Source organism: Chelonia mydas, chromosome 7, assembly GCF_015237465.2.
Source record: "Chelonia mydas isolate rCheMyd1 chromosome 7, rCheMyd1.pri.v2, whole genome shotgun sequence".
NCBI classification, from domain to species: Eukaryota; Metazoa; Chordata; order Testudines; family Cheloniidae; genus Chelonia; species Chelonia mydas.
Genome location: NC_057853.1, coordinates 52,783,192 through 52,807,433, shown reverse-complemented (window position 1 = coordinate 52,807,433; position 24,242 = coordinate 52,783,192). Strand labels below are relative to the sequence as shown.

General features: G+C 45.9%; 1 protein-coding gene across 8 annotated transcripts in view; it reads right to left on the bottom strand.

Annotated features, from left to right (window-relative positions):
* Positions 1-24,242, bottom strand: part of SEC24C (SEC24 homolog C, COPII coat complex component) — a 63,471-nt gene that overhangs the window by 5,730 nt on the left and 33,499 nt on the right. For all 8 annotated transcript variants that reach the window (XM_043550560.1, XM_037903639.2, XM_037903635.2 and 5 more), the window contains 15 exons: positions 20,876-21,003; positions 16,200-16,338; positions 14,022-14,137; positions 12,378-12,502; positions 11,770-11,961; positions 10,583-10,676; positions 9,437-9,553; positions 8,830-9,000; positions 7,427-7,523; positions 6,979-7,124; positions 5,872-6,010; positions 4,830-4,948; positions 3,887-4,066; positions 2,888-3,079; positions 1,638-1,727 (listed from right to left, as the gene is read on the bottom strand). In XM_043550560.1, coding sequence (XP_043406495.1) covers positions 1,638-1,727; positions 2,888-3,079; positions 3,887-4,066; positions 4,830-4,948; positions 5,872-6,010; positions 6,979-7,124; positions 7,427-7,523; positions 8,830-9,000; positions 9,437-9,553; positions 10,583-10,676; positions 11,770-11,961; positions 12,378-12,502; positions 14,022-14,137; positions 16,200-16,338; positions 20,876-21,003 — 2,045 coding nt within the window. The remainder of the gene's footprint in view (positions 1-1,637; positions 1,728-2,887; positions 3,080-3,886; positions 4,067-4,829; positions 4,949-5,871; positions 6,011-6,978; positions 7,125-7,426; positions 7,524-8,829; positions 9,001-9,436; positions 9,554-10,582; positions 10,677-11,769; positions 11,962-12,377; positions 12,503-14,021; positions 14,138-16,199; positions 16,339-20,875; positions 21,004-24,242) is intronic.

Here is a 24,242-nt window from a genome sequence, read left to right as displayed (position 1 = left end):
CCAGAGCAGAAACTGAAACGGAAAGGTTATAAACCCACTTTTAAAATGAATTATTTAATTTTCCCCTTATGTCTTGCATGGAGTAGTCAGGCCCTTCTGCCGCTCCTCATGAGTTCTGGTACCCTTACAGCAGCATTGTGAGACCCAATGGCTACTTCCATGTCTTCCTTTCTATTACAAAAGCTAAACTGAGCACCCAGTTTTTACAATAGTACAGAATATAGATTTTAGCAGACCCAAGACTGGAAATCAAACATTGGTAAAGGCAGAGGCAGTCTCACTGATGGGGAGAGACTGTTTAAACTTGCCATTTTCATCTCCCCTCCCAGCTTACCTGGACTGGGCATCTATAAACTTTTCATCTTAAAAATAGGTCAGGATTTCTAGGACAGCTCCTAATTCTTTTCCTTAAGACTTTGAAAACAGCCCAGCTGCCCCTGAGCTCTGAGTTTCACAGCTGAGCTGGAAGTAGAAGTGATGTCCTGCCTTTGATATATCACTGCTATCACTGCTCCAGCAGCAGGGCTTCACAGGAAAATCATTGCTTCACCTCCATGTAACTGATGGGTGGCTTATACCATCACTACCAAATACGGCCTAGTGACTTCCATGGGAATCGCAATAAGTTACTCCATCTGACCCATGAGGCATAATGGTTTTGGTGATGAGGTCCCAGGCATGTTCATCTGAGAGTTCATGTATCGCTAGATCACCACCAAGGCGGTCCAGGCTAATGGTGTCCAGTGCCTATATTCAGAGCCCTGAAAATCCGTGGATATCCGCAGATTATTTTTGTGATTGCAGTTTGGATTCAGATACAAATTTTATATCTGCACAAGGCTCTACAGCACACACTCGCCCGAAAGAGCGGCTGTCACTCAGCCCTCAGGCTCCAGCTCGGCTCTCTGATTCACACAGCAGCAGCAACAGTCCACTGGGCATTCTGGGAGTTGTAGTTCCCAGCTTGTGCGGACAGAGGAAGTAAGCTACAAGTCCCAGAAGGAAGCATGACTCTGTGCTCCTGAGCAGTGAGCCAAGTGCAGCATGTTAGAGCAGCTGCATAGGGGTGTCCAAGTCCCCCACTGGGAGGGTGGTGCTGCACACAAGGGCTCAAGATTGTAGCCTTCCTGCCCAGAGCAGGGAAGGCACTATGACAGGGCGGAGCAGGCGGTGGGAAGTCTCGGGGCGGGGGGGTGGGCAGATGAGGGTTTGGCACAGCCCTGCATCACTTTTGAGCACTGACCTGTGGAGCTGTTAGTAGAGCCTTTCAAATCCATGGATATCCATGGACAATTTATGCGGATCATGGATCAGATACAGATACAGATTCTATCCGCGCAGGGCTTTACATATATGACTACCCCTTGGGACACTGGAAGAAAGCAGGGCCCCAGCCTAATGTTCATAGTAAATGCAGTGAGCCAGAAATGCAAGGTAAGGTTCCAGCAAGACAACAGCTGTTATGCCACAGAACCTCACTGCCAACAGCATGATGATACAGACACGTTAATTTCAAGTAACAGAAGGCTGAGAACGGGTTTGATATTACAGATTATGAGAGTAGGACTGGTGTCACCTGCTCAGGAAAGGCAGTGGAAGGAGATTAAAGAGCCACAACTAGGAGCCAAGTTCTTTACCTTCATGTAGCGGGATCTTTGTGCCTGGAACATGTCAATGATGGATCGCACTCTCTTAGAGAAGGGGTTTTCCAAGACTGGCAAGGTACTCTGGAATGCAAAAGACCAGATCCCCATTACACACACAAAATTACACTAGTGTCAATAACCAGTTTTGCTGCTTTCCTCATCACACACACGTTCAAGTCCAGGCTTTCAGGCCAGTCTAGCTACTTGCTAGCCATGAATAGGTGAAGTCACTGGAAAGACAATTTTTAAAACGAGATTGTTCAACAGAGGATAGAAATACAGAACTATTACCCTATTTGCCTGGCACATACTGGCAATGCTCTCCTCACTGAATGGCTTGGTCAGATAAGCTACAAAAATAACTTGCCCAGCTAGGCAAGTGGCTAGAAATCAAACTGAAGGAACTCTGAAAGTGAATAGTTTAGGTATAGCTAGCCTCTTAACTGTCCTTAATGTCACCAGCTAGGTAAAACAACAGAATAACACGCTAGCCAGAAGGAAGGTCCTGGGTTTAAAGACAGTGAAATGGGCTTGAGGTCTCACCTAGAACACAGCATATGACCATATTATTGGCCATATTGTGACCATGCATGCATGTGTTCTTCCTCTGAGTCCAGATCAACCTCCACCTATTTGTGCTAAAAGGGAGCTCTAACCAGCTCAGAGGCACTGTCTGCTCCAGACTCCAGAGGTCTCTGTGCCCACTCCTTCCCTGGACTGCAAGCTACTTATTGTTCCTCCTCTGGCCCAAACTTACCAGGAAAAGCTAATACAACCCCAGGCACAAGAACTGCACTGCTAGCGAGACAAGGGCCAAAGCACAGGTACAGATTATATACAGATGGCCCTGGGATCTGCCAGATTAGAGGGTGGGAGAACAGGCCCTGCTGTTAGTAAGCCCCTTCCCACACTCCTCAAGGGATGCGGTGGGAGAATCTCTGCAAAAGACTCTTAAGATTTCTAAATAAACATCTCTCACAGTCTCATGCATGTGGCCCTATGCTGGGCTTTGGCCAGCTTTCCCAGACCTGCTTTCGTGAACAGGGATATAAGTAGAGTTCTGAAGTTGATGTTCATGCCAGCTAAATCAAATGGATAAAATGTTCTTTCCTATGGGCTATAATGAAAGTGCTCAATGAGATTTTAGGATGATGACCTTCTGAGCTGGATGCTCATTGCTCCAATTATTGGAAGTCCTGCACACATCCTCCTCCTAGACTGCTCCCCACTATCCAGCTCACCAGAGTGCTGCTGATGTGGTTGAAGGATGACACTCCAAAGAGGTTCTGGATCAGGCCCTGCTGCACATTCACTCCTACCCACACGAAGATGTTCAATCCATTCTCTAGGAGGTACAGGTCACCCTTAGAGAGTCGCTCTTCAGAGTTCCGGATTGCCGCTGGTAAGGTGTCGCTGTCAACATCTACTTTGGTCTGTTCAAATATTAAATGAATCGAGCCCCTCGTTAGACATTCTTACTTAGTAATGTTTAGCCCGGAATTAGTAGCGTTTCGCTGGGAATTACAAATGTTACAGAGCAAGGACTACATGAATGCCCCTAAGTCTTGCGAGCCACACCAATTCCTGCCTTAAGTGATTTTCAGTTTCTCTGACTCAAAGTACCTGCTCATACATTTCCTTCTTCAAAAAAAGGACATTAAATCATGTACCAATCTGCAATGCTGCACCAACTGGAAACGAACTGCACTATTAGCTATAACATGCTTCCTGCTGAGTATGGTGTGATACAGATTAGAGACGATTTACTGCTAACGAGAACAGATGGGCGTCATGCCCCTAGCAGCAATACTCCGCAATCCCAATACTGACCCCTGGGGTGGGAGTGCATTCTGTAGCTACTGTTACTCCAGGGGTCTTCCCATTTAATTAAGGAGCAGTGTCAGAAAAATCCCATCCAGTCCTCCTAGGTTGGAAGGATTGTGGCTGTCATGTAGGATTACAAGAATGCAGCAAGAGGATTTTCCAGACTGCAAAAGAGCACATAGGACCCTACTCACCCATTCCCACAGGGTAGAAGGATTAAAAACCTTGTCAAATCCACAGTTTGTGGTAGTAAACACAACATATATGGTATTAAAAAGGTACCTGCTGGATGGCACATCTCAACTCCTCTCCCATTGGGGGAGGAGAGAAGAGGAGAGAGAAGGTGGAGTCTCTGGAATAAAGACTACTTCTGGTGTGTAATAAGGCCCGAATGTACTCAGAACAGAAGCACTTACCAGAGGCAAAAGTCTGGGGTAAAAGAAAACATTTGTTTCCGCTACATCCATGGAGCTGACTAACTGGCGGATGTAGGCCCGGTCATCAGTGGTGACTTCTGCCCCAGGCTGCAGGACATCACTCTTCAACACACAGTTCAAGTACACAGGAAGCAGCTTCATGCATTCAGGGAGGATCAGCTACAAATGGCAAGATGGTGAATAAAGAGACAGAAGTTAATCAGCCATCTCACTGAATGAGATAGCAGGTAATTTCAATGACCACAAATAAAAAAGAGGGGCAAACTTAGAAAGGAAATCACAGTGGATCACAGTTCCAATTCCTTAGAATTCTGGAGGCCTATTAGTTTTGACATGTGTGTAGTTCATTCAGACAGGAACACACTTTGGATTATTATGGCATCCTTACTTCTTTAAGGTGTCTGATGCTGAGATTCAGACACCCACCCTGTGGTTCTCTTACATCGTAATAGTGCTTGAGAAATACTGTAGTAGCAGAGCCATACAAAGGAAGCTTGCCCAACACTGGAATAAATCTGAAGAGGCTCCACCCAAAACATTTAAAAGACCCATAATTAAACTTTAACATACTGAAGTGTTATGCCATTCAAAGAAACCTAGTACCCAAGGAATGGGATTCCCTGCTATGGAGGCCTCTATTTAAGAGGTCAAGTATCACATAAGTTACCGGTTGCTAAGAATCACAGGGCTCATGATATTCTAAGTTTCTCCCGAGGAGGTGGTGACTGGTGTGCCTCAATGTCAGGGAAGTCTACCTGAGAAGTCACTCTGAACAGAGTTTCTCTTCCAAACTATCTGGTTATATTTCTGCCCCCAGCTGCTAAGTAAAGCACTCCACCCAGATTAAAATGGGACAGGAGGAGTTCCCTCCTCAAGCTGAACCTCCCAAAGCTGCCATCCAAACCGAAGCACGAGCAGTCACCTGGCCAGCAGAAGAGGGGCTAGCACAGTTTTTTCTGTAACATGCCAGAATCTGTGCGCACTGGTTGATCAGCGTGTCTCGCACTGTCTTGACTGGATTATTCAGAACCCCACGATATGCTGCACAGGAAGGCATGAAAAAAACTCAGCAGGGAAGTTAAATCATTATTAATGACATTTAATTTATAAAGTGGTCTAAAATCTTTACTGCAGCCATGTGTAGAAACCTAGAGCAACCTCAGATGGTTTACATTATAGAATGAGTTATACTTCATTTTTTTCCTTTGTGGGAAAGAGTCTACACATTCTTACTGGAAACTCAAACAATCCCCATTTACCTTGTTTGAATGCATACTCTCCATCTCCCCATCCCACACACACCTTCAAGGCCCTACAGCACAGCCAACCACACTTCTGGGCAAGGACAACTGGCGAGACTCCTTGTAGAGTCTGGCAATGCCATTCCCTAAGGGGCCAGCAGGGGTCACTGTGGAATGCAAGTGACCCTCTCTTCCTCTTGGAGAGGAGAGCACAGATGGCTTCTGCAGTTCCTCAAACCCTATTTAATTCGTATACTTTTAATACACACTGGTTTGGCACTATGAGGATGTTCATCGGTTTAACTACTGTGTCTGGATGTGGGAGCAACTTTGTGTTTTTCCGTGCCTGGAGCAGAAGAACTCAGGAACATTAAAGGCGGGAAAAGCACTTTGGAACCAGGAGTGGACGTATGCAGGTGGCAATAGCGACACATGTACGCATGCCTCCTTTTGTTCAGCCAGTCCACAGACCAGTCTTGGCATCTGACTCAACAGGCAGCAAGGCTGTGCCTTCTGTCTGCCCCCTCCTGTCCAGACAAAGAGTACTATGATCACAGCTGTCTGTGGAACAGAAAAGACTGGAGGAGCACAAGGATTTGAAAACTCTGACCACCACCTGGCCAAGTCTTTGGTGCAAGAAGGTAAAAAACAAATGTCACTAGCTGTGAAAGAGATCTATAATGTAACAGGAAGACTAGCTCTCTCTCCAAGACAGTTTCTTACCAAACTTAGCCAAGTAATTGATGAGTGTGTCTGTCTCGCAATTCCGGTAGAGGTCAGCAAGTTGCGTGCAACAGTTCAGGGAGAGGTTGTGAATGCGGAGTCGTCGCTGTCCTGCGCAGCTTGTGTACAACAGAGCACACTATAAAAGAGACATGTATAGAATGACAGAACAGTTAAATAGAACTCAGTCCTACTACAGTAAGCAAATCAGCACATCCCATTTTGTTAACATCCAACCCTTTAATCTGAGTGTAACCTCAGTTTAGCTACCTGAGCCTGAGAAAGGGGAGGTGATTTAGGGTTTGGCCTGCTGTACCCCAGAGCTAACTGTCCATCAATCCTTTTGTTGAAAAGCTAGTGGTTTTTCAACCAACACACTGTGCCTCTTCCTTCCTATATAAAAGCCTTCATGTGGTGCACTAGAAGGCACTTAACCTATTGAGTCCCTCCCATGTGTGAACTTCCACTATTCCAAACACAGCTTTTGGATAGCTGGACAGAATTAAGATGATACTGTTCTAGTTTTAAAGGATTTACGATCAAAGCCAAGAGCATGTGGACAAAGAACAGGGGATAGGAGGCAACAAACAGAAAGAGACTGAACTTCTTTATAGTTCCACATATGGGGGAAAATGACTCTATAGGGAAGACTGGCTTAGAGAGTCTTGAAAAATGTATTGCCTGGAGGCCTTTGAAGAGGAGGTGGAATGGGAGAAGGACCCAAGGGAAACAGCTAGTTGTGTGGCTTGGGCAGAGAGGAAAGGAACTGTTTGTGAAAGTTTCACCATAAGCCAATGAGGGAGGATGGAAGACTTGTTCTTTCAATATGCCATCAGCATTCAAACTGGAGAGCGCACCCATCAAGTACGGAATCTAGCAGAACCCCTCAGCAATGCAGCCTTATAGGCCAGTGTATGAACAGCTGAGAAAGTGATTTTAATTCCAAAAGAGGGAACCTTATAGCAAGTTACACAGGGGGATGCTGTCATTCCAAAGATCAATGGTCCTATAACTCCATCTGGAGAAGGTCTGGTCGCATGCCAGCACATTTTTTAGTTTGAAAGTTCTCACCCCACTCCCTTCCCTGCAGACTGTCTTCTGCCTCACCTGAAGAAGCGCCCCACTATCTTCACTCAGTTTGTCATCATGTCTGAATTCCACTGTGATGGTTTTATCACAGTCCAGACCCGCCAGCTCCACATCTGTCGTGTTGCTCATGTAGAAAGCACCAAAGAAGTCAGTTGCTCGAATACCTAAAAGAAAAAAAGGACACTCAAAGGTGAACAAGCCACATTTTATAGCAGAGTAATCTAGCAGGCAGCATTTGGGAAGGTGCGGCAGACCTTGTCTATCAGGGACACTAAGTTACCTTGAGATCTCTTGCTACAGCTTTTCATTCAGTTTTGCCATAATCCCATGGATTTTAGAGCTTTACAAGGGCAGAGTCCGCAGGCTAACCTTGGTACGTTCCAGGCTTTGTGTGTGTGTCTGACTCTTCCCACTCCCTACATGTTTACTGGCCAGTTTATTAAGTCTAGGCAATGCAAATACCCACCCGTGCTTGTGCGCACCCTCATCACAGCATCAAATCCCACTTCCTTCTGGACATCTTTGCGCAAGTCATTCAGGAACCGCTCTTGGTCTGTCTCCAGCTAGAACACAAAGCACCAAGTCAGGCCTGACGCACCAAAAAAATCTGAGTTGCTCTACAGGCTTCAACGCACATAGACCAAAGGTATCTCAAATCCTCCCTTCCCTTTCCCTTCCCCCCAAAGAGCCTTCTCACAGATTTCAACATCCCATTCCCCTAAAAGCCCTAGGAGCCACTTCTTTCAAAAGCTTTCTAGTGAGTAAAAAATATCAGACTAGGATTTTAAAAATCCTAGTCTGTATACATATTATTTCAAAGTGTGTGTAGGGAACCGCACTCCATACAAACTGCTGGTGACCACCACACCAATGACTGCTAATGAGAGGGATTCAGAAAACCTTTACCACAGAATGCCACAGGGGATACACTAGGTAAGAGGAGCAGAACTCTGGCTAAAAGTTCCTGCAATCCACTGTGATGGAAACAAATCTCTGGCCACTGTACCCCACATATAGAGGATTACAGTCAGTTTCTGAAGTGCTGAATCCCTGATATTATTTAATATGAGATTTTCAAGACATGACAGATTTAGGCCCAACTACAGACAAGTTTCATGATGTGAAGCCTGAGACACTGTATACAACACTCATTTCAGAGCACAACACTTGATCCAGCTCATCTTGACAAAAGAAGCCATTAAGTGTTTATCTGGAAACTTGACAAAACCCTTTGAAGTTTCCCTCTTCCTTGAGAGCTGCCAGAATATGAACTCATTCCCTATTCCTCCTGTGCAGTTTTCCTTCCAGATTCTCCCCATCTCTCCCACAAACATTACATCCATTTGGAATGAACATCTATTATGAATGAAGCCTAATTTAGCCTCATAAGTAAGCCTTAGACATACATTTTTACAATGCAGAAACTTCAACGCTCATCTTCAACTGCAGAGCATTCTGATGTTTTAACTTAAAAGCAAAGCTTTCTCCATCTGGTAATTTAAGGAAGATAGCATTCCAACTTGTGCTAGTTCAGGTAAGTGTCTCTATGCAGCCAGCACTGCTGTAGAGGTTCTGCCCTGTAGGCAATACACTGGGATGACTGTTATAGGGCTGATAATGGTCTTCACTTTTTATTGGCCTTTTCTTATAGTTAAGAAACTATATAGCACAGGTTTATTTTTGCCCTTGGTACAAATAAGTCAGAAATATAAAGCAAACAAAACAACGTAAATTATAATCTTGAGTTTCAAGTATAAGCTAAGATCCTCACTAATGGCCCATATCCCATGAAAGAAAACAGGCAACTAAGTGATGGGTTTTGTTCACCTGTATAGAACATGTGCTAGCCTGATCCAAGAAAGCACTTACCTGGAAATAGGCGTACTTATAAATGGAGCCACCTGTCTGGTAAGGAACCACTCCCAGTGTTGCCACATCCAAATACTGGTTTGGAAAAAGGAACAGATCTACACAGCAGCCCTGGGTCACACAGTCCTTGGCCAAGTTGTTGTAGAAGCTCGTCTGAGGCTGAAACAAAGTCTAGGGAGGACAGACAGAGTACAGAGATTGAAAGGGAGTGGGAAAAAAAAGGAATGAGAGACCAATGTAACTGCTACAGACAACATACATATTTCTTCAGGGCATTATGGTATGTGAGGCACCTTCCCACCTAGGATTAAATAGATACTAGGTGTAAGCCTTCTACAATGATGGTGCAGAGCTTCTTAGTAATACAATTATTCCCCTCCCTTGGGTTCTGGATTCTAATACTACCCACTCGTGTCTCCAACACAGAAGCGTTTTCTGTCCTTATAGTTAACACATACTCCGTTCCATATGGCAACTCAAGGGGAACAGGGCAGCCATTAAAAGATTTTCAGTTAGCTGCTATGGAGACTTTACATCTCTTCTTGATTCCTTCTAGGTTACCCCAGAGCAATACAAACTCTCTTCTAAGCAACATATCAATTGTTACCTTTTCCTTATCTGTGTTGATTAGCTTCCTGTCATCTCTGTTCTTCAGCTTCCCTGGGGCCTCTGCAATGGGCAGTGAGGTGTGAAAGATGAAGAGCTTGCCAGCAGACTCTGCCGCCTACAGGGGAGGGGACGAAATTGCTTAGGTGAGAAAGAGCTGATGAGGGACAGTGGGTTTCTCAAGAAGAATATCTCTGGGACTATATTAAATGCCTATATCATCACTGTCTGGTTCCTCTATACTAGTTAGGTACTTAATCCTTCACTGATGTGACCAAGCAGTTCATGAGCCTACCTGTCTGAGATTAATAGCTCCCATGTTTTGTGGGTGAAACAGAAGTACAGTCATAGGGAATGCAGTGGATTTTGGAAACAGCTTCCTCAGCTTATTATTTTTTAATCACTATCCCATGCCTGAGATATCTTTTTAATGGTTAAACTGCCAGCAGGTAAATCCCCCAGTCCTTAGATACCCCATGAGCGGGATATTGAATGGCTTATCTTTGCTTTTCCTCTCAGTGTAAGTGAATATGGATCACAATTCTCATGAACAGGTATCAGCAGTGTTTTCTAGGGAATTCTCACATGACTAGCCAATGGATCAACACATACAGGTTTGAGCTGGGTCAGGTATTGGGATGGGAAATCTTCAGAAATGGTCTAGGTGCTTTGCAAAAGTGATGTTGGCAAGTTAGTGGTGGTGTCCTCTCTGAATCAGAACTAAAGCAACTGCCAGAACAATCTTTCAGAGGAGACAGAAAACCAAGGTCCTAAACCACTTCCAAGTTCTGATGGCACTTTTTGTAACAATGTGCATATCAACCCCAGGGACCTGACTGAATGTCATCTCAGGCAATTATTCTAAACTACAGTTAAAGTCCTGCGCAGTTTCAGTTGCACAGGGTATTCTTCACTTTCTATCCTAAACAATTAATTGAGCAGGTTAAAGAGCTGCTAACTTGAACCACACAGGTGCTTGCCTTTCAGTGGTGGGTTAAGCATTCCCCAGCGACTGAATACACACCTGAGGGGAGCAACAACCTCGTTTACAAACAGCTCTGAGATTCTCTAACCAGAGGTGCTTCCCCTATAAAAACAGAACTTTTAACTGAATGAACCAAGTCCCCACAACAGCATGTCAACAAACCTTCAGTGCTTCCATTCCTGCCTGAATCACCGGGGCAAAGACAGTTTCTGTTTCTCTTGTGTCCGCAAACATTTCCGGGATCTGGTCCAGCAAACTGCCAGGAAAGAGGGAAAAGGAGATCATCAAAAGGGATTCAAAGCTCACCTTCTAAATCTGCAGCTGGTGACTTTTGGGACTGAGGTGCATTGTAAATAGTGATTACTAATCCTTCTCTAACCTGCATGCTATTGAGTTTCTTTAAAAAACTGATCTTTAGTCATCTCTCCATCCACTTCCTCTGGCTGCATTTGTCTCCTCAGTGCACATTCTATGGCCCCAACTGATGCTTCTTCTAATAACTTCCTCTTCTCCTTCAAAGTTATGATCTGAGCTTCCTCTTCTTTGTCCCTCAGGAACATCACAGGCAAGACAGCGAGCAAACTCTAGTTTCTAGCTTAAAGGTTCTATGGTCTTCTGTTGATTCCCCTTCAGTTGCTTCACTGTGCTGCTTTCTAAATTTCTGGGTAATAAGAGTAAGTCCCTGTCTCACTCAGTCCAGCCAAACAGCGCCCATCAAGTACTCAAAGCTTATTAGTTTTATGTAAGCCACTCACTCATCTTTCCCCACAGAATCAATTTAGTCAGCACAGTCACCTCAACTCTCAGCTATGAAGCAGTAACCTCAGATAAACTGACTTTGTGAACTCCGTTATGATCGCCTGCTCTCAGTGACACAGTCTAACAGATTTTTCTCTAAAGAAGCCTTTCTCTTAAGGTCCCATTTTGCAGCCTCCTGCTAGTTCAGTCACAGTTCTAGTGGAGCAAGCTCAGACAACCCCGAAAATGAAGTGAAGTGCAGCTGTATTCCAAGGTGCGCATCAGTTGCCAGTATATCATGTGCTGATTATTGTCTTTCAGCATTTTCTAACAAACTGGCGCATATAAAACTTTGTAGAGGCTATTAGAGTTGCAGCATCCTAGCAACGTAAGGATACCTCCGATCACAGTGCACCTCCTTGTTCTTGCCAGCTCCATTGTGGGCATACTTAACATTAAGTCATACCTAAACACTATTAAATGTATGATTCAGAAATACTATACCCAAGCATTGTACAACTGGGCATTATCAGAGTTGGATCCTATTTCAACATAGTATGAGTCCATTTGACAAGCCATTTACTGCACATTTCTACCCCAGTCCCTGTTACCTGACAATAACTGTCCTGGACTCGTTCACGTTCACCAGGAAGCCATCAAGCAGCGGCACAAACATATCAGCTACGTCCGACACAACCATCATTTGTGGCTGTGCCAATGAGCTCTTCACATTATAGAAGTGCAACACTTTGTTGTAAGTGACAAAGCCCACCCGAATGGCTGACTCTTCCATGTTGCCTTCCCTGTAAAATAAAGGACACTTACTGCATCACAGGGGTCATTGAAAGCACAACTGCTGCAATATTCTGAATCAAATAGAACAAAACAGGACCAGAGAATGGATAACTGTACCATCATTCCTAGTGGACAGGTATCCACAACCGGTACTAAGTGGCTCCTTTGTTGGGCACAGACTGAATGGCCTTGAAGGCGACCACCCTCAACGCCATCCCTTCAGGACAGGGCTGAGTCACACTGCTGGGCCAGGATACGGAGGCTTGCAATGCTACTTGCCAGGCTCATGCATGCTTGTCAACTTTCACTTTTCACCAGCAGTAAAAGCATTCTAAAAGGAGCGTCCCCTCTGAAAAGGCATAGAGGGGTGGCGGCTTTGCTGAGGTTACTGGCTGCAACAGTACAGAACAAAGGAGCTAGTTACCTGGGCAGGTAATCCAGGAGTGACTTCAACTCTTCACAGATCAGCCTCACCAAGCCACTCTTTACAGCATTGTAAGACACATCAATCATGAAAATGAAAGCAGGTGGGCTGGGAAACTTGTTATTCTGTGGGAAGAGGGAAAGAAAAACATTACACCATGCTTAAGAGGAGATCATACAAAGGCTCTGCTACTCAGACAAATTGTCATCTTCAAAACCACAGTGACCTCTATTTAGTAATCAGTCAAGAGCAGAAACTAAGATACTGGTGTTTAATTTGCTTCTCCACTCCCACCCAATTAATTTAAAGTATGTCTGAATTCTAGCATCTGACACATCACAATCATGCATGGGAGAGCTTTAATGTCAAGCCCTGGAAGGAATGTAGCAGCACTGAGCGACTGAGCAGAAAGAACAAGCTTGGTATAAAGGAAGCTCCTATTTACATGGACCAGGCCTGATGGAGCGGGCAGCAGGCAGGAAGGATTTCCCAGAACTCTCATGCTCTAGAAGGCTTTGGAAGCTAGTGTCTTGCACTGGGAACGAAGACCTTCCTCCCACAGAGCTGGGAGTCCTTATTTCTCAGAGCACTGATTCTGCTTTGAAGAGGCACTTCCTTTCTTTGCAGTCTACAATCAGAATGGAAAGTGAAGCACAGGACAGACGGACCACTGAAGCAACAGGGTAGTGAATGCCTCACTACTGGCATAAATGGAATTTTAAGCTATTAGAAGAGAATGGAGACACAGATTCCTTCCAGGGAGGAAGGGAAGAAGGAGAAGGAGAGAAAGGACTTTAAGAGGGTGGCAGAACAGGTGGCAAGAATCAGAGAGGAATATGGAGAACAGAGATGCAAGGAGGATGGGATAGAATTAAGCTGGGAAAGAGTGTGGGGAAGGCTTTCTACTCCACGATCCCAGTCAGCTGTTTTGTCTGAAATGTGGAGATGTGTTTGAAGGCTGTGTTGCCAGCTCTCAGTAAAATCAAAAATATGGTCATGGTCACTAAAAAGCTGCAACATTTAGAAAACTATTTTCCTATCTTTTCAGCAAACAGATGAGTATTTTTAATATAAAACTCTAATACATGTGTCTTTCCCCAAAAAAGTGCTGAAAAATTAGGATACTGTTTAAACTGACAAATGTGTAGAATCTGAAGCAGGTGAGTTTTCCAGACTATTCCAGTGTTTCAAATATGTGATCAGATTTACTGGACTTGAGTCTTTGAAACCCTCTTTACAAAGTGCAATTACTGCCAGTAACTGCTGTAGGGGCTTGCTCTATCGCATTAGTTCCCATCTCTACCTGCTCAATTCCCGATGACTATCAGGCAACAGAAACTTGTCTTCTCTAGCAGATGGCAGGCAACATGCAGCTGCCACTGTGGAGAGATTGCTTGTACTTTCCTACATATGGTTTTAGTTACTGGTAACAATTCCTGATATTATGGGATGTGCGATCTGACTTACTTTACAGTGGAAAGCAAGTATGTAAAATCTAACCTGCTTCAGATGTATAAGGAAATGCCATCAATGGACTTTACCAGCTAGAAAGTCAATCCAGCTGATTCAGCCTCCGCTTAGTTTCTCAGAAGAGATGGGATTTATTTAACATCATAGCACTGCACTAACTGTACATTATTGTACCTTACAGTAGCTGACTGTTGCCAAAAACTCATAGGAGCCCAAAGATAATTCAGGTCGATCATAGAAATCCACTCTCTTGCCGGTATGATCCAAATGCTGGAAGTAGTGAGGAGGCACTAGGGACAAAGACATCAAATTTTACAGACACATAATTTGTCTACAACAGTTAATACTTTGACTGTCAAGAGACAGAAAAAATCGTGACAGCTGCAGTTGGTGTTCAACTACACCAAAGGAAAGCTGGTTAAGTGCTTTGCACTAGTGTGCACGTGACCATGACTAGGGAATCTTTACTGGCAGTCTAGGAGCAGCATTAACAGACTCAAGAGCTGTGCTCAGTCAGAAATGTCACTACAAAACAGCACCTTGTAACAGAATCTGGGTTACTTCAGAGGATTTCCCCCAAATAAAAGATTGAGTTAAAGGTAAAAGGGGTGCTGACATCAAGTGATTGAAAGAGGACTTGGAGATAAGTTAGAGGTTTAGTGATCACTGAAGCAGTTAAGGCTCACCAACAGGCTGAGTTCATTTACCATGTGCATCTCCATAAGAGGGGAGACAGCCCCACCATGCCGCACATACAGCCTCATAGGGCAGAGTCTGCTACAGCAATGCTGCTAGCATGAGAAGGGCAGCTGTTATGATAGGCCGGCACCATTATGGGCAAAGCACTGCTTGTGAAGCAGTCTGCCTAGCCTTTGCTACTCACAGTGTGCCACCAAAGGCTGCAACATACATGCAGGGCTAATTGAGCTGCAAATTAAAAAGTTCAGATGCACATGTCTGTGCCCAAATGCACTTTGGAAGCAGCTGAGCAGGTACCTAATGTGTGTTTGAGGTGGCATATGAGAAGAGAGGAGGTCTCTCCTAACAGACATTAGCTGCAGAATTGTGGAAAGCTCTCTTTTCTTAAGATTCACATGTAAGACACTCCCCTGCACTAATCCTACGGTGACCAGGACAGTGTGTGCAGCATGCAGGACAGAGGTAACTAGCCAAATGGCTGCAGATAATGGAATTTCTTTTTTCTATTTTTATTTAAAAACTATATTGAGTATTTTGAGAATTTTAAATGTAGGACAGTTCACTACTGTCAGAAATAAAATTACAAAGACTGCCTAAGCAACCTTACTCTGCCCCTTTGAGCATAAGCATGACCACTATTTCTCAAATAATAAGACATGTAATTTGTTTTACAGCCTTAAATACATGTGTAGCATCTTGTAGTTCTATGCACTACTCTGTGCATGCTAGAGTTCATGGAAGTCATTTATATGAGAAGTACACAGTAAATTATACACAATATACTCCAGGTTAAATGGTATCAATTCAGAGTAACAGTGAAGATTAAATAGCTTATATAGGCCATTGCCATTTACAGCTGTTAATTGCCTCGCCACTGAATGGCACTTAAGTAGGCTGCAGTGTTGGTTGAAAAGAAGCTACACTACATGCTGTTGACTAAATTGTTGAGAGAAGAACATTAATCTATTTAAATGTAAGTCATAAGAATGTAAGAACGGCCATACTTGGTCAGACCAAAGGTCCATGTAGCCTGTCTTCCAATAGCGGCCAATGCCAGGTGCCCCAGAGGGAATGAACAGAACAGGTAATCATCAAGTGATCCATCCTGTCACCAATTCCCAGCTTCTGGCAAACAGAGGCTAGGGACACCATCCCTGTCAATCCTGGCTAAGAGCCACTGATGGACCTATCCTCCTTGAATTTATCCAATTCTTTTTTGAAACCTGTTATAGTCTTGGCCTTTACAACGTCCTCTGGCAAAGAGTTCCACAGGTTGTCAAAAGCATTCTGGACAATGGAAACAGAGTAAGTAAACAAACTAACAAATATAAGATACTATGTGCGTGTTCAATGATGAGAAATGTATATTTTAGTTTGAGAAATAGTAGGCGATCAGTATTGTAAAGGCAAACACACAAAGGGTATGGTTCAATTTACTTGTGCAATCTTAACTTTAGCATTTCAGACTTGACCACTTAACTGTGTGCCTCAATGTACTTTTTATGGAATATTTTGAAGAGTAAAGAATTGCAGCGCAGAAGCCAACAAACTCTACTCTGCTCTACGGTTTTCTGTGCCATGAAGACACCTCTAATGAAATTATTTCTTTGCACCTCCTTGAAACATCTTTCAGATTCTAGAAAGAAGGCTTACCCTCAGTGACACAGCTGCAGAAGCAACACTGGAATCTCCTTCCACCCTCAATGAACTGCATAAAAGGACACATGTAGGCCTTGCACCGATTGCACCGGATAGGACCAGGTTCTCCATGGTCTACCAAATAGGGAGGGGCCTGAGGATAAAAAAAAGACAGGTCACATAGTGGTGGGAGGGGAAGTGTATATAGCCATCACAGAGCTTGAAATGTCCTCCTGGTAGACTATGCAGGCCTTAGCATTTTAACAGTTGTGGAGTCCAAGAGTTTGGAATACATTTCATAAATGCCTTATTGTCTCAAGCTCCTAGTGCAGGAGCTCTTCAGTGGGTTGCAGCTGTTAATAGTCAGAAGAATGCAGCGAATAGCAGAAGTGGAGAACGTTTAAGTGCGGGAAACATTTCCTTAGATGCTTTTGTGCAATTGTGGGAATTAATTTTGTATACCCAGATTAGTTGGCTTGTAAGTGTTTGGACTTTGGTCAGTGCTATTCAAAGATAACTTCTTTCCTCACCCCCAAGCTCATGTGCTGATATCTAACAGCCTGCCCTCTGCACTTTACCCCAATGCCCACAGCAGTAACATGACAAGCTTCTTTCTACACCAGCCCAGTAACAGTAAGATCAATTATGTGAGAGTCTCTCAAATGCCTTATTCCCATTTTCTCATAGAAAGTAACTCTAGGGAAACCCACTGCCAGAGACAGAAAGGCTTACAACTGCTAGAATTAATTCCACTCCCAAAGGTGTAAATATCAGCCACCTCACTTTATGAAGCACACTTAACCCCTTGAATTCTTTGAGAGAGACTGGGGGAAAATTCTGATTGTGCATCAAGCAACCAAATTTGAATTTAGCTGCTCAAGGACAAGAAAATATGGATGCCTTAATTTTCAGGCTGCAGTCTCATTATCTCAACTAAATTAAACTAAACTATTGTTGCTGCTGTGATTGTCTAACATATTTCGCTGCATTCTGCTTTGGACTACTGGGCCAAATGCACTAATTTTTCGTGAGACTATTACATACTCAGCTTTGTCCCACCTTTAATATAAAATTAAAATACCACTGCCACCACCAATCTGAGAGTCCGAACAGAGATCATTTCAAGTAAACAGTTAAATCAGTATATGTCGCGGATGACGTCCATCTGGTTTGAAACCTAGGTCCCATCATGCTGAATAGCACTAGTTAAGGCCTCCCCTACTGCTGCATGCTCACTGTGGCTATGCCCCCAAATCTTTTGTTCCTGGTTTCTCTTCAAGCCAGTAGAGAATTTCTTGATGGGGCTGGAAACATCTACATTTGGGCCATTCACTCATATCTGCATCAAATCCTGGAGCGTGCCTCGCTGCAGATGGGTGCATGGGCTTACTTTGATTAAGCTCAACGTATCCCAAAAGGCATGTAGTCTAGTGGTTAAAAGTCTATGGCTTGGTCTATACTTTAAATTTAGATTGACACAGCTACATTGCTCAGCAGTGTAAAAAATGCAAACTCCTGAGCATAGGCACCAACTCCGTGGGAGTTTTAGGGCTGGAGCACCCATGGAAAAATAGTGGGTGCTCAGCACCCACCAGCCATAGCTGTCTGGCAGCACTGCGAGGGGTTTGAGGGAGGGCGGAAAGCAGAGAGCGGGTGGCTGTGGGGAAGGGGGTGGAGTGAGAGCAGGGCCTTGGGGCACAGCAGGGGTTCAGCACCCCCAGGCAACAATAAAAGTCAGCACCTATGCCCCTGAGTGCCAGGGCTATGCTGACCTAATCCCCACTGTAGACATGGCTAGGTTGACAGAAGAATGGTGAACCCCTGTTCAGGGAGGTGGGATACCTAGTAACAGAAAAATGCCATTCATCCCTGTAGGATGCATCTACACTATGGCACTATAGCAGCATAGCACAGCACTGGAGTTGTACAGCTGCAGCACCCGTAGTGTAGACAAGCCTTCTTAAACATGTATGTGCATCATCATTGTTTATGGATTTAGTAGTATTTAAGTGTAATACTAAAAACAGCCACCTGATGTATGGCTCTCTGCTTTTCCTCCTCATTCATTATCTGTGTAAAGTGGTCTAGAGACAGTGCCAGTTTGTACATTGTAATAACAGGCAAATTGTATCACACCACTGTGTAAACTCAAAACACTGACGCCATGCGATAAGTGGTTGCTGTTGCCTCGTGAATCTGACATCCATATGCTCAACAGCAACTTCAAGCACAGATGTGATTTTTCTGTAGCTGAGGCTTTAAACAGACAGACATTTTTTACCCCTTACAATGTGCCACCTTATTCCAAAGGATATGTTTTCTGACACAAGGGCCAGGATTGTCTTTCACTGCTTTGAGTTCCTGCATAGTGCTTTTCAGCTTTTCAAAACCTCAAACAGTAAGATTCCATCCTAGAAAAGTTAGGGACTCCAGTCACAGTGTATTTGTGGGCAATTCTATTTCATAATGCACCCATAAATCTGCATCTCTCTATGAATGTTCTTAATTCAAGCTGTAGTCTGATAATTTTTAATCACTGCTTTCGATGCTCATATGCAAAGAAAACATTCTTGAATTACACACATTGATAAGCATCCTATCTTTTTTAAAGCCAAGCCAGAGTAGGCAGTGTAGCAACTTTCAGAGATTAGCAAATTTAGCCACAGTGGGACAGTCTGATTTCATTAAGAGAACACTTGCAAGCTACAGGCTGCATTCATAGTTCAAAGTGCATCTCACAACTAGGAGTATCCACTGCTTGACTTTCTGGCCTTTAAATTATGCAACTATAGCTGAAAAAGTCAGACCTCCTCTCTCCAATCACGGATCACAGCCTTAACCGACAGCATACCCTCTTGGACTGGAGGTTGAACTCTGCCCTTTCCCGTCCCTCTTCATCCCCTCGAACAGCTCAGTTCTACTGCTTTACTCAGTCCATTCTCCTCCCCCTATCCACATAGTTCTCTAGGCTATACTTCCATTCAGCCCCTCCAACCACCCTCTCTTCTGAAAGTTCAACACTGCTTGTGTCCCGATATCGCTCAGCCCCCCCACTGCTTTCTCTGGTGGCCTTGTCCAGCAGCCAAGAAATCCAGCGTTTTCTTTGGGCACACAACACTTTGACCTGTCTCAGGCTTCTGGGTGATTGGATTTTTCTCAGACTGCGTACTACCAGAAAAAAAGCACACCCCACAGGGCTAAGGAGTACTCTGAGTGCTGTAAAACACACACAACATACACTATTGCACACCACACATGACTCATTCCTCGAGGATGCAGAGTGCAATAGTTATTTCCTGGCTGCACAGAGGTGGGAGATCACTGTGCAGCTCCTCCCTGGGACATGGACTCAGCAGTGAGGCTGCACCCAACCCTGTCACAGCGCAAGGACGGGCCTGCCCCAGAAACACTGCAGGGCCCTGCCTCTCCATGCCAGCTGCACCAGATGTGGGACAGGCAGGCTCACCAAGGCATGATCCAAGTGCAGAGGGGCTTAGTGGGGGGGGGGGGGGGGCACACCAGGTGTGGGTTGAGAGGGTTATGTGTGGGGCAATCTGAGTGTGGGCAGCTCAGTGAGGTATCCGGGGGTGGGGGTTGGGGGGGAGGGGAGAAGGTCTGGATGCACAGGGGCTTGTTCGGGGGTTTTGGTTGCAACGGTAATGGGACTCTGCAGGGGGTCCAGGTGAAGGTGGTTGGGGCTCAGCGGGGGTGGGGGAGGGGGAACTGGGGGTGGGGCTGATAGAGCTTGGCAGGGGGGTTTGGGTGCGGGGAGCTCAGTGGGGGTGGGAGGGATAGAGCTCAGCACGGGGGATCTGGATGTGGGGAGCTCAGTGGGGGGGGTCCAGATGCAGCTGGTTGGGGCTCGGTAGGGTGAGGATCCAGGTGGAGGTGGCTCGTTGGGGTAGTGCAGGGGGAGTGGAGCTTGTCATGGGGGGTTCTGGGTGTGGGCGGGGTGAGGCTCAGGGTACGAGGGGGTCCGGATGCACGGGGGTTGGGAGGATGAGAGAGCAGCTCCCTGTACAGTGATCCCTTCCCCCTGCAGTTGAGGAGCAATGTGTGGAGGAAGCATGCACAGGGAGCGCAGTTTGCAGAGCTTCCTACAGCCAGGGGAGAAATCTGGGGGTGGGGCTGACAGCCCTGGATGCTGTGGAGGGGAATAGGAAGTCGTACCCTCCCCAGCCCAGCCAGGACTAGCAGCTGCGCCCAGCACAGAGTAGGAGGCACCAGGCAGGATTGGGAAAGACCCCGGCCCCTGCACCACAGTGATTTACCTCTCTGCCAGCTGCCCTGGGCACCCGAAACATGCTGCTGGGGAGGGTCATATGACCGGTCTTGTGGCTTCCCTTTCCTTCCCCATCAGAAAGTCATTTTTCTGCAGGGAAGCAAAGAAATCCTCAGGGGACATAAATTCTGTGCATGCACAGTGATGCAGAATTCGCCCAGGAGTAAATATTATTGCAGTGGTTAAATTCTTCAGTTCTTTCATAGAACATAGCATAGCCCACTCATGCCTAACAATTACTTGACACTGTACATTTGTTGAGAACTGATGCTTGCTTAGTCTTCACCCTCTAAACTCTCCTTTCACAAAAATTTAGATTATCTGGCTCCCATAGACAGACATATACTGAAGAAACATGCTGCCAGGAGTTCAGAGTCTCTTAACTGCAGATCCAGGATGTTGCTCTCACCTCATCTGTGGGTAGCGTAGCCAGTGGTTTTATGACAGCAGCTAGGGGAACCTGGGATTGTTTGGCCATATCTGAGGTGCAAGGAATATTGTAAGATGTGCATCTTATGTAGCGGGGGCTTGTGTTACCTGGAGGGGAGAACAGAGATACAGATCTTTAATAAAGGTTATATTTCTATATTAACTTAAGTATCATGGGCAACATGTGAAGTCATAATGCAGGCTTTCCGGCTCTAAGGTTTGTAGAAATTCCATTTTTAATGCAAACAGCCTCTATGTCCGGCAGTATAGAAAAAGTGACAACTGCAGAATTGGATTCTATAGCTTACAAGAGAATTTATACACTTTTGAAAATGTGGGAGTGATAGCTGTCCCTGTAGTCAGACATAACGCAGGCAGATATAGGGAAATATTTCCCCTCCTCACCTAACCCCCAGATCAAGCAATGCCTCTCTTTCATGAGATTAAACACCATAATTAAGGCTAAGATTTTGTCATGGTTATTTTTAGTAAAAGTCAGGGACAGGTCACGGGCAATAAACAAAAATTAATGGAAGTAGTGACCTATCTGTGACTTTTGCTGCTACAGCTCCATGGTTCCCCCTCTGCCCCTAGCAGCTGGGAGCTGCAGGGTGACCATACTTCCCAAAGAGAAAATGGGACAGCCCAGCTGCTCGCCCGAGGCATCCCCCTCCCATCGCTGGAACCCCGAGGAGGGTCCCCTCAGGAGTCTGTCACCTGTCACTGGAACTATGCAGGGGGCCCTGTCGCTTGTTGCTGGAACCCACTGGGCCCCACTGGCTGTCAACTCCAGAGTCCTGCAGCCCCTGAGGCTGAAGCAGGGAATGTCATGAAGGTCTCTGGAAGTCACGGATTCTGTGACTTCCATGACCTCTGTGACATAAACGTAGCCTTAACCATAATGTATTTCTATTCCTAGACCTCTGTGTTCCCAATGCACCTCACTCCTGATGTGTAACACCCCTGCTACTCCAGTATGGGTGCACCTCTCAGCTGTACCCATGAAACATAGTTCAAGTGCTCCCACATGTCCGTTCCAACATAGCTTGTGCGTGCCCCAAGTACAGTTGCCAGAATTTTTTCCCTTTGTAATTCCCATTGGGTCAGCTTCAGCGCTCTCTGGTGCCATGTGCTCATAGTGCTGGTATAAAAGGTCCCGCCGACCACATGCCCCTTCAGTTCCTTCTTACCGCCTATGACGGTTGCTGGAACTTCCCATATTGCTCAGGTAATTTCTCCCAGTGTTTTTTTCTTCTTCTAGTGCATATAGTTATTGTAGTTTACTTAATGAGTTTTGGACACCTCCACATTTGGCTGGAGAGACTTGTCCGTGCACCGGTACCAGGGTATGCCTCAGCCACCAGGCCTCAAGCCCTGCGCTTCCTGCGGCAAGTCTATATCCTTAAGTGACCCGTACTGGAGCTGTCTCAAGTGCTTAGGGGAAGATCAGAAAGACTGCTGCCAGATCTGCAGGGACATTAGACCCTGCACCAAGAAAGACCAAGAGGCAAGGCTGAGGGTCCTCCTCATGGACACAGCCTTAAGACCAGCATTGGAGTCGCACTCAGACTTGGCACCAAGCACCTCAGTTTTGGTGCGGAGAGCTCTTCTCACCAGTTGAGAGTCCTGGCACCAATTCTCCTCCCTGGCACCTCAGAGCAGCACTGTAAGCACCCAGAGAAGAATTGTTCCCCAGTGCTGAAAGGAAGCAGGTCAGGGGATCTCGACAGAGCGAGACCTGTGTCGAGTTGTTCTTCCTCTCCAGCACCGCAGCACCCACCTCCGCCAGCCTCAGTACCCCCACAAGCTCCACTAATTCCAGCGCGGAAAGTGTCATCCTCCAGCAGACACTGTACCGGTCCGTCTGTGGTACCGTCAACCCTAGAGGCATTTGCGGCTGCTAGAGACCTGCTCACTCTCCCAGTCCCAGAGTCCCTGGAGATTCAGGACTGCACCGCTGGTACCGATGAGCGGCAGAGAGCCATCCTCCAGCTTTCATGTGGCACCATTAGGGGAACCTTGACTCAGACTTCTCCGCGACACTGTTTGCCAGCACTGAGAGGGTCAGCACTCCCTTGGTCTCCCCACCACAGCCTGTCTTCCCCATCAGACTCTAAATTGGGGCCCTACTCTCCCCACTGTCAGGATCACCCGCACTACTCCCTGCACTATTCCTATTCTGCTGTGACCTCAGTTGCTAGGGTGCCCCCAAACACTTGGCCTCCAGGACCATGGGGACTGGCACTCATGCAATGATCTTTTGTGGAACCCATGGGGGGTCCCCCCTGGCCAGGGCACCATTTTGAGGTGTTCATATTCTGTGACCTCGGAAAGTAGGGCATCTCCAGTACCACACTGCGAGACCCCAGACTCCAGTGCTGAGCTCAGGGCCAAACCTGAAGAGGAGGTCCCACAGGTCTCGGAAAGGCAGAGTCCCTTCAACAAGCCTTAGCCTCTTCCTTCTCTTCCCCAGAAGAGGCAGTGGTGGCTATCGTGTTTCCCTACCTCAAGATGACCAAACGGCTCACCAGGACTTCTTAAAGCAGGTGGCCTCAAACTTGGCCTTAGGTCTACTAATGAACTATCTGAAATCCATCTTTATACCTGTACAAAGGATAGAGTTCATAGGGGAGTTCTCAACTCCATATGGGAAAGGCCTTACTTCTGGAGGATCGTGTTCCCGTCAGACACATCCGGTCACCACAGTCCAGATGTGCTTGAGCCTCCTAGGCCACATGGCATCATGCACATATGTGGTGCAACACGTGAGGCTATGTCTCAGACCTTTCCAGGCCTGGCTGGCCACTGTATATTCACCTTTGTGACATCATCTGGACATGGTACTCACTGTCCCCCACTAGGGCCTTGATTTGTTGACTTGGTGGTGGAACCAATGCACTGTCTGTGCAGGAGTACCTTTCAAGGCCCCAACCGTCGGTGTCCCTGGTCTCCGATGCCTCAGCGCTGGGTTGGAGAGCCCACCTAGGGTGCCTCAGGACTCAAGGTCTATGGTCCCAAAAAGAGCTCTCTCTTTCCATCAATATCAGGGAAACTCGGGGTAGTCTACCTAGCCCACCAAATGTTCCTGCCCCACATTACAGATTAGGCTGTTTCGGTTCTCACGGACAATACAACTGCCATGTACTACATCAACTGTCAGGGTGGAGCACGTTCTTCCCCCCTACGTCAGAAGGCAATCTGACTGTGGAAGTTCTGCATCACACTCCATTTACCTAGAAGAGAGGGTTACTCATCTTGATGGCAACTAGAAAGGCCACTTTCATGGAAAGGTGTAGTAGAGAACACATAGCCAAAGGTTTGAATAGGGCAGTTGTGAGGAATCAAAG